Below are 11516 nucleotides of genomic sequence, written 5' to 3' on the forward strand. Positions count from 1 at the left end.
TTACTCCCCTACTTCACTGATATTTCCTTCTGACCCACTAACATTAAATGCTTGCTCCCTTTCTGCCTCGGGCCACTCAACATTACCAGAATCAGATACACCAAAAGAAACCTTTTTCGAAAGGTTCCGACACTTTGAATCAAAACTAGAGGCCAATAGACTAATCCTATTAGTAGGGTTCGTCCCATCAACATCAACATGCTGCGCTTCATCAACTTCCTCGAGAAGAACATCTACCGCCTCCTCCCCGTCGTACTTGCCGTCCTCCGACTGAGAGAACTCTTCCGATTCCGCTTCTTCTCCGAAAGCTCTATACTTTGGCCTTTCCGAGAAACCATGGATATCCTCCATCATTCTAACATCAAAAAACTGCCCTTCAATGGATAGCCTTACTACCACATCCACTCTGTCTTGTATCTTGGTTCTGATACAAATATTTGCTACATCCATCCTATTCTTCAATAACGTTCCTTCTTCACATTTCATAAACACCCCAATGGAATCCACTAGAAGACAGAAACACTTTTCACACCAGGCATGACAAGGAACACCCATCACCCTTATCCAAGCCACCCTCTCTTTATCTATGTCTTCTGGCTCCCATCTCTTTAACTTGCTAAACCACTGCTCCCACCAAGATTTCTTTTCCTCCATAAACAGTTCAACTTCTCCTTCGACCAGGTCCTCCAAGATGCATAGATTAGGTCCCAGACGAGTGATCCTAATAGTGAAAATGCCTTCTTCAAGGAACAAACTTTTCAAGTCAGCCATCTTTCCCGCCTCCTTAATCCAGCCTGTATATGCATTCTTATACTGCGATAAAACATCATAACCTGGTTGGAAGGACACAATTTTTTTCATCAGATTATCTCCTGTATCATTAGAACAACCCCTGATATTCTGGGTTACCTTCGCATAGGAGCGGTTTTTGTCAAACTTTCCGTATTTGTTTCCCCCGAATCTATCGCCACCGTATCCTTTCAATGGCGTCTGAGTTGGTGCCCTCGTTTTTGCTTCTACACCAGACGTTTTAGCAAGATTTGACCTACTAAAGCGTGGCAAGTTCGCAAAGATCTTTCTATCATCAAGAACAATATTGTCCAGCTTTGTTGCCAAGAGCTCCTCATCTTTAACATTGAGAAAACAGACAAAACCAAAGCGTCTCCCAAACTTATCTTTTCTTGGCGGTATAACTACTTCCTCTATTTCTCCCAGGTTTTTGAATTCAAAGAACAAATCCCTTGCCTTCCACCTATCCCCAAATTCAGTTACAAAAAAAGACGAGGAGGACGCTTTTTGTTTATCCATCCTCTTCCCTTCTCTCGCTATATCCCATTTTGTCTCCCTTCTTCTACCTTCTCCCCTCACCTTATGCCAAAGACCCTCTCTAGCAAACCTCATACTCTCCAAAACACTGAAAATAAAACTAAAAAGAAAGCTGAAAGCAACAATGCTACTAAAACTACAAGAAAAATCTAAGAAAACTAACCCCCAAAGACCAAGGCCCCTAACCCTAAGGTTAGGAGTTTAAGCCAAAAATCTTAGGAATCAATCTCCCATGTTTGCTTGCAGCATGATTTCTCCCATGTTTGCTTTCAGTTAGATTCAAACTTTATCTGACACAATCATGCCCAAAACTCAAACAATGTGTATTATCAATATCAACTTAATTATCAACAACTCATTTTCCTTTTATGAACAATCAAAATTACTTATCATCATGTAAAGTCTAGCACTAGTTAACAGCAACAATTAGGCAACAACACTAGAAAAAATTGCACTATTTTATCATTCAAACAACTTCAAGTATCAACACATTACATGAGTTATTTCCACAATCAAGCTTCAAGTAATAGCAAGAACAACAACATTTAATTTCCAGCTTTATTCAACACCAATTATGCTCATGTTTCTCATCCAAAACTAAAAGAAAATCAAGCACTAAACAGAACCACAACATTTAGTTTCAATCGCAACTTTTATGAGCTTTCTTCAAGCAACTTCAATTTAACCAATATCACAAATGGAACCTTCAGCATTTTGATTAATTTCACATCCATCTTAACAACGAAAATCATCCTCACATACTCACAAAATTCATTCGTAAATCAACAGCACCATCACCCAACTCATCTCAGACATTAAGCAACATTATCATAGCAATTCAACAACAAGGAAAACTCAAAATCAGCTTAATTCAGTTTGACCTTTGCTCAAGAGCCAATCAACAACAAACATCTTCTAAATCTAGGACCGAGAAGCATACATTATCTATGAGCTTCAACAATCATTACTACACACACTAACAACAACACCGACATTATGAAAAAGCCACAATGAGTATGCATTAAGATGCAACAATTCAATTATTCCATATTAACTATATCATCATCGTCTACGCATTAATTCAATTTCTCAACAATTAGTAACCGTGCAACAATTATAGTTCAGGTATTTATTCAAACACCTAATCTACTACAATATACACTTCATGAGAATTCAAGTAATCAAACCATTACAATTATCCATTACATCACAACCAGTAGATGAAGGTTTGAGAATTACCGAAATCAGACGATGAAGAAGAAACAAAGAAAATCGCAACTGGAGAAGAAACACCATGGCCGGAATGTGATCAGAAAGGACAAGTCTCGTGGTTGAACCACGGACGAAAACGGAGCGGAGACGGGAAGATTAAATCAACAACGAAGGGAGTGGATTGGCCACGGATTCGTAGCGGCTCCGGTGAGATGAAGGCGGAGGACGACGGCCGGAAAAGAGAGTGTGAACTTCAATCCATTTTTTTTTAAAATAAGCAATTGATATAAGATAACGCACTAGGGGTGCAACCCTTACAACAAAGAAACACCTAAGATATGAAACAATCCATAGGTGATTTGAACCACTCATAAAAGCTAGAAAAATTCAAAGGATTACAACTAGCTAACCAACTCCAAGATAAATACAAAACTTTGGAGAACACCACATCGAAACTATAAGGCACCTTATCAAAAATCATACCGTTTCTCATATGCCATAAGCTCCATGTAGTCGCGATCCAAATGGCATTAATCTTCAATCTAGAGTTCACACTTTTCACCTTTGATTGGATACTCTCAAAATCCATTAAGTCATTAATGGTGAAAGGCAATTTCATCCCCGTCCACACGAAAACCCGGCGCCAAATCTCCATAGAAACATTGCAAGAGAAGAATAAGTGATTCAAACCTTCCGGTAAATTCTTGCAAAATTCACAAGAGATATTAGTAGCATTGAAAGCTACTCCTCTTCTAATCAACAACTCTTTTGAGGGGAGTCTAGAAACCAAAAGTCTCCATGCAAAGATCTTGAATTTTAGAGGAACCGGCACTATCCACAAAACTTTCAAAGACTCCACGGTATTAACGGGCCAAGCTAGCTCCTTGTATTCTGCTGTCAAAGCTGACACGGAAGCTACCGAAAAATATCCTGTTGCATTCAGCCTCCACCTAAACACATCCGGCCCGGAAATAGCCAGCGAAACCGCTGCCAGCAAGAGGCGCAGCTGCTGCCACTGTAGCAGGACAACACCGCTACATCATTTGGAAAAGGCATCTCAAAAAGTTTCCTTTCAATTAAATCAAATGCAATAATAACTTCCATCAAAGAATCCGAATGTAAAGCCAACCAATGAATAGCATCGTTATAGAGCGATCCTACTCTCGGGTCAATCTTGTCGAGTGTATAAGGGAAATGAGTATTCTCAATTTCCTTCCATTTGTTATCTTTCAATGAGAAATATTCCAAACGTGAAAAATCTTCCTGGGCTAGAATACATGACAGTGAGACCACCAAGTAATCATCTCTTAACTGATCATATCCAAAACCATATAGATAATAGATATAACCACTCTCTAAATTTGTTTCAAATTCATTCGGAGCTAAAGGTATTTGTTCGTAAACTTTGGAGCATGGATTCATTATGCAAAAATTGGAAGAATAATAGAAAAATATAAAGCCTCTGCAGGAACTTATTAAGTGGTAGATTATGGTAAGAGTTTTGTCCATGAAAAGGTTGTAAGGGGTGAGGTGCGAGAAGTAAAACCATGACAACTTTCTGATCAAAACAAATAATTTGAAGAATACGCACTATTTGAATTTGAAATGTTTTATTAGGTAAAAAATTTTATTCCTAATATCTTTCTATATTAAATTATTAAAACTTTTAATAGATTAATATTTTATAATATTTTTAAAAATAAAATTTATATTTCATTAATATTGAAACTACCACATTAAGAAAATAAAAAATAAAATTCAAAAAAATTTCGAAATTAAAATATTAAAATATTAATTATTATATAATAAAAAATAATAATCATTTAAGAATCGATAATTAGTGTTATCAAACTCAATCATCTTTACAGCTTAATGTTCGTTTACTACTTTGATGAGAGTCAAACAAGAGGATGAAGAAGAGAAATATTCTATTTTAATTTATTTTTGAATAAATAAATTTAATTTTAATTTGAGATTGTAATAGTTTTAACTTATAATTAGTTGATGTTTGCTTTATTTAACTTATTTTAGCAAAATATTATGTAATTCAATAAGAACCAATAACGTGGGGTTTATGGACCATTTAGGCTTAGAAGAACTCTTACTATAAATAAGTATTATTTTTAATCTATTTTAAAAAAGTTTGAAATAAATTGAGTTTTTCTATTTTTATAAGAATCACTACAAAAAATACAGATTAGCCATTTAAAAACCAATTCACAAACTAAAATGGTTTTTTCATTAGCCACCTTCCTATGGGGTCATCCCCAGCGAAAAATCCAAAATATCCCTGTTTCGGAAATGAATTTCCGAAGCATTGATTTTTTTTAAAAATTTTCACAATTCGGAAGTGCATCTCCGAAAACACCTCATGGGGGGTGTCTTCGGAGATGAATTCCGAAAACACCTCATGGGGGGTGTGTTCGGAGATGTACTTCCGAAAACACATTTATTCAGATTTTGGGGGGTTTCGAAAATGAACTTCCGAATTATGCAGAAACTGTGTTTTTTTTTAATGTTTTTTCTTAACAGTCTCGCATTTTTAATTAAACACAAACGCCAAATAAAATAAGCAACAGATAAACTGAAAATACTAATATGATAAATCAAATCCAAATAATATATACAAGCCGAAAATAATAATAATACTGTGCGAAAGATACAATCCGAAAACAAAAAATAAATAAACCCGACCACTACTGGGTGTGCCTAACCCTCTCTCCCTGGGACCTCCTCTGCCGCCTGTATGTCGCCGCACGGCCCGCATCAGTGACGATCATCTCCATCACGGCGACTGCCTCTGGACCGCCCTGCTGAACGACACCTCGATCCAACGCGTCCCGCCCAAGCATCTCTATCCGCTAGCAGATCGGCATGAGATCAATGGCGTGGTCATACTCGACCTGCTGGTTCTCCAGGATCTCCTCGTGTGCTGGCCTAGGAGCGCAGGGAACGTCGGGTCTCAGCAGAGGATGTGACACCCGATAGAACCATGTGATGTATCCCTCCTCACTGTGCCAGTCCTGTGTGACCCGAGTGAGATGGTACTCCTGCGGTACCACATGATGCTGCCAGTCCTCCCATATGGCAGTGAGCTGCACTTGGGTCACTGTGTCGGGAGCAGCCTCAAAGGGTGACCTGGGTATCCGCTGCACGAATCCGAACTGACGCATGCACCGCTCAGGGAGATACCGGACCATGATGGTAGTCCCGCATGCCAGCCAGCCTGAATATAGAGCAATGTCGTCAAAGGGGACAATCTGAGCGTAGTCGTTGAACGGCCTCTAGGTGACGTCGTCGTGCATCGTGCGGTCCAGGTATCCACGGTATGGTCCCATCGCATCGTTCCCCCTCTGGAGAACGTATCTGGCGGCCCTGGGCATGGCGTCCACGTATGCAGGATCGATGTGAAAGCCGTGGATGCGGGAGAAGTAGGAGATGATCCAGCTCTGAAACAGAAACACGATAATGTATTAAAAATAAATACGAAACATAAATAAATAAATACGATAATGTATTAAAATAAAACGTACCGTAAGTAGTGTGCAGGATCCGACCAACTGCCTCGTCCTCCAGTTGGAGGCCTCATTCAGCTTCTGGTAGAGGTATGCCAGAGTAGCTGCCCCCCTAGTTCCACTGGTGAACGATATCCAGGTCCATGAAGTAGCGGAGGTAGGTCACGTCGACGTACCTTGCACTCTTGTCCACAAAGCATGCAGCGCCTACCACATGCATGTACCAACACCGGAGAGCGCAGCCGCGGTGATAGTGTGTGAATAGCTCGTCACCCGCCTCCTCAGCCTTGGCCGCCGCGTCCAGGTGGTGCTCAAAATTGCAGCTCAGTGTGGTGAACCGGACATAAGGCCCAGATGTCGTGACACACTCAAAGTGAGCAACCTCGTGCTCCATGCCCAAATAGAGCGTCATCCACTCAATGGCCTCGACCCTCTGGATCCGGGAGTGGTGCAACAGCGGCCCCCTAATCGGCAGGTGGAGAAGACACTGCACGTCATGCAAGGTGATCGTCATCTCCCCAACCGGCAAGTGGAAAGAAGACGTCTCCTTGTGCCAGCGCTCCACAAATGCCCCCTGCATGCCGGTGCTGATGGGGGTGTACCCCGTCATGCAGAGCCCGCTAAGCCCGGAACCTCGCACATGGTCGTTAAACCACTCAGCTGCTGGTTTAAACAGACTGAAAATCTTCCGGGCGTGGTTCACCATTTTCAACGGCTCTCTCTCCTGTTACAAAAAAAAACAAATAAGGGACATATATTAAATTAGCGACAAATAAACGGTTAAATTATAAAAAATGGTGACAAATAAACGGTTAAATTATAAAAAATACCTCTCCCTCCCAGATACGCCGAGCGACGTGATCGTGGTAGTTAATCAGCACGGAAGTGTCAAAGGGCCCTCCCGGATAGCTGTCCTCCTGCTCATCCTCCTCCCCGGCTGGAGGGTCAACATCCGGTACCCCCTCCGGCTCGTGGTAGGGCACTGCCGCCACCTCCTCCTCATCCTCCTCCTCCTCCTCCTCTCGCTGGCGGGAAGAAGATACCCGAGCCAGCCGACTCCTAGATCCTGAAGCAGATGTACCCTCTCCCTCACCCACGGGAACTCGCACACGTCGTCCCCGGCCCTGCCCCCGTCCCTGTGTCGACGCCAGCTGCGCCGCCGCCCGCTCGCGTCTAGCCGACGCAGTCTGGGTCTCCCTACCCTGTCTGATGCGTGCTGGTTGGTTGCCTGACATGTTCCTGTAAACAATTGAAATTAATTAATATGCCACACAAAAGAAAAAACTAAAAAATTGAACTTCTGATACAATTCGGAAGTTCATTTCCGAAACTGGGATGGAGGTGTTTTCGGAAATGAACTTCCGAAACACCCCTGCGAGGAAGTTTTCTGCAACTTCCATGGCAGACCCCAAAACCAGACTTAAAAACAACTCAAAATGCTTCTAAACATCCTAAATACTACTAACAACCTACCCATATATCATTTATGCAATTGAAAACCTAAATAACATGCATTTGAATAATGGATCTAACAAATTCAAAACTTACAAATTGAGTGATTTGAGGGCTTTTGAATGTAGTATAGCAATGTGATTGGAGCTTTGATGCAGACTGTCATACCCCAATTTTTGACCTAAGATACCACCTCATATCATTGCATATGCATCATTTGCATCTCTAACAAATTGCATAGCTTGTGTTTGCTACTTGTGACTCAGCAGGGTTTAATCAAGAAGTCACTCATCAGTACAAGTACAAATCAATTAGGGTTTTGTTCTCCCTTCATTTCAAATGAATCATCTTCATCAATAATCAACATTTGGTCCTCAGAGATTCACTTCAACAAGCTCAACAGCTTTGAATCGACTGAATTAGGGTTTTGCCTGAAGATAGCATACTCCTGACTTTTGCTCAGGATTTGACCTAGTGACTTGGGACATGACCTCAAGACCCCAAGCACATCATTTTGACCTAATCCATTGGCTCAAGACATCTTCTGCACAAGGATTGATCAACAGTGAAATTTCAAATCATCAGATTAGGGTTTTGAACTATCAGGGACTAAAATCAGGGATCACATTTGGGAAACCATAAAAACCCCCAGGAAGTCAATCAAAAGTTTCAATCATCTTCAAATAATCCCTATGACAATATACAATGGAAATTGCATCTCAATTCAAGACCTACAGTCATCAATTTCATCAGATCGACAATTAGGGTTTTTGACCTAATTCACTGAACCACTGACTTTTTTTAATCAGGACATGGTGCCACAACTCAAACCATGGCTCAATATCCTCTAATGCTTCAATGTGATTCATTCATACCATTCATTTGGTGAGGGTAGCCTGTTTCATTTGAAATCTCCAGAAACGCGATTCGACTGAAAAAGTCAACTGTACAAGATCACCATTGACTTTTGGGGAATTTTGGTCAACCATGACTTTTGAAGTTTTAAATCATCAATATATGATATGAGAAGTCATTTGATCAAGAAAAATCAAGAAAATCAATCAAGAATCAAAAAGTCAAAAGTTTGACTTTCATACTTAGAAAATTTTTCTAAGTGTTTTTCATGGTTTTTTCCAAACTTTGGAGGGGAATAACTCAAAATTTCACCTACAAACTGAAAAAAACTTCCAACATGAAAGTTGTAGATTTTGATCCAATAAACAACTTTGACACATATAATTTTTTTCCATAAGATCAACCATTTAAGAGATATGGAGCTTCAAAGTTGGTATCTTATGAAAATTTCACTTAAAACTTCATTTTCTTCAAAGTTCATGGAACTTTTTCACCCACTTCCTTAAGGATCTTGAAGAAACTTTCAACTAGGGTTTTGAAGTGTGTAATATGAGCTTTCCAAAATGTCCAAGAGCATGAAAAAATATGGAGTGTAGCTATGGTTTTGAATTTTGACATTAGTGACCATTTCACTTGAAATTTCAAGCCATTTTTGCAAAGTTATGAACCAATTTGCCAAATAATGCAAGTAATGACACACCAAAGCAATGATTGAATGATATTTTCTGGTTTAAGATCAGATAGGAAAGGGATAAGAAGCTTGGCCAAAATAACCATGGTTTAGTTACTTTAACCATTTGCATTTAATGTGAAAGATTCCACTTTATCCCTTAAGCCAAATCATCACTTCTTGAAGCAAGTTGCAAAGCTTGGAGTTCAGAATACTTGGCCTATAAATAGAGGTTTAAATCACTCTTCAATTCACACCAAAACCTCACAATTATAGGTTTTCTCTCTTCTTTCTTAGAATGCAAGTTTCTTAAGTTTCAAAGAGGTAAAATTCTCAACCTCTAAATCTTTGAAGTTCTGGCCAAAGTGAGGGTTCTAACATCTCATAAACATCAAATGTGATGTGTTTGATCCACTCACACACCCCAAATCACTCCAAAACTCAGATTCACTTTTCAACCTCCATATGAACATGAAATGAGCCTTATCATGCCAAAATTCACACAAGCTCATTTCTGTCCAAACTAATGCTTCTAACACATCCTATATACCATATGTGAGCTATCCCAATCATCCTCCCTGACCTGTAACTCCAAAATCATCAAGCTTGATCCTCACTTGAGTCCTACTGCAGATCGAGCATCACCAACTGGTCCAGGGGTTTTCAATTCATTCCAGGCATTCAAACACCTTCCATAAGGTCCACTGATGCTGTCCAGATCAAGAAACAACAACTGGAACTCCTCATTTGCAGAATTCAATTCTCAGTTTGGCCGTTTTTGAGGTAAGTGCTCATGAACTTCAAACTCTATCATGCACGCATCATAAATGAAATATTGATATACCATCTTGTTTCTGCACCTATGAGGATCATTAACCCTCAATCAATTGCATCATATCATGATCATACACGATTTCACAATGATTTGTCATATTAGGGTTCTTCGTGTTCATCACAAAATTGATCACCTTAGAGCAAAAATAAATGAATTATGAGGGCACCATCATGATCCTTGTAAAAAACTGAGTGAGATAGACCCTTCACTTGATCAATTTGGTTCAGTTTTCAGAAATTTCAAAATCAAATTGGGGATGTGTTCTTGGCGCCTTTTTCTGTTCAGAAATTTCAAATGTTCGTTTTTAAATATAATTAAAGGGGGTAGTTATAATAACAAGCTGTGCGCGCAGCTGGGTTGGCAAGTGTTTTGGCTGGTGAACATAAGGGCGTGAGTTCAAGCCCTAGTGGAGACAAAACCATTTTTTTTGCAACCTATTTTCTTTCATTTTTTAACAAAACTTCACCAATTAATTTAACCAATCAAAATTCATTATTTTCACTTCATTTTTTTTACACTCTTTATTTAATATACATATTTTGATAATATTAAAAAAATCACAAAAAAAGATTCATTTAATATATTTTTAATTAAGTTTAAAATGACTTGTTTTTAAGTATTTTTAATACTTTTAAATATTATTTTTCATTTGATTTTCAAACTTAATCACTTGTAAATATTTTTTGAAGCAAACCCTAATCATCTAAGTGTTAATTGAGGATAATCTTTTGTTTATCTTGATTAAATTGACTTCTTTCAAAATTTAAATCGTTTTAAAACAAGCGATCGCGATTCTCTTTCAAAACGATAAACCACTTCTTTGATTAAATCTTTTTAATTGATCAATTGATTTTCAAAACGAAGTGGGGCCTCTCGAATATTAGAGAGTGTAAGTCCCATTTCTTTTCCTTTTGTACAGTTTTTTAAAAACAATAAAACTTTTTCAAAATAAAATCTTTTCAAACAATTTTCAAAACAATTTTCAAAACAGTTTTCAAAACAACAAAACTTCAAAGAAACAAAACTTTTCAATATACCATGGGCCTCCATGTAGGTATAAGCCCCAAGCCCTTTTGTACATACCCACTCAAGTACATGAAATTAGGTATTTCATTGTACGCCTTTTGTACATATCTCGATCAGTTTGATTTTTAACTTTGAATAACAAACCAAAAATGAAGGTTTTTCTTTAAATCTTCCCAAAAATATACCATGGGCCTCCATGTAGGTATAAGTCCCAAGCCCTTTGTGAATACCTGTTTACATAGCTTTGAATAAACTCAAGTGGATTTCTCCCCGAGTGTGAGTCCCGAGCCCCGTGTATACAAATGGATCATGCTTACAGGTATATTTCCTTCATAAACTCCATTATATACACACACTTTGTCATATATGTATAACTGTTCATATTTGTTCATGTACTTGTGCATATTTGTTTGTACTTGTTCATATGTGTGATTGTGTTATATGCTTATTCAACTTAGTACAACACTAGGTTCCCCATAGCCTCCTATTGGGCTTCGTGCAAAGAATCTCCCTAGTTTAGGTTAGGACATAGAGTATGGTTTCCCGGTGAAATCGCTCTAAGAGCTCAAACCAACTATACCATGCCTCCCCTTGGGCTTTGTACAAACGAGTGACCCTCCCATAG

General features: G+C 38.9%; 1 protein-coding gene across 1 annotated transcript; it reads right to left on the minus strand.

Moving 5' to 3' along the window:
• LOC131604256 (uncharacterized) lies at positions 1–1401 on the minus strand. Its single transcript, XM_058876729.1, has one exon. The coding sequence runs from the start codon at positions 1399–1401 to the stop codon at positions 1–3; it is 1401 nt and encodes a 466-aa protein (XP_058732712.1).
• Positions 1402–11516: the final 10115 nt, after the last annotated feature.

This window comes from Vicia villosa, linkage group LG1 (assembly GCF_029867415.1).
Source record: "Vicia villosa cultivar HV-30 ecotype Madison, WI linkage group LG1, Vvil1.0, whole genome shotgun sequence".
NCBI classification, from domain to species: Eukaryota; Viridiplantae; Streptophyta; class Magnoliopsida; order Fabales; family Fabaceae; genus Vicia; species Vicia villosa.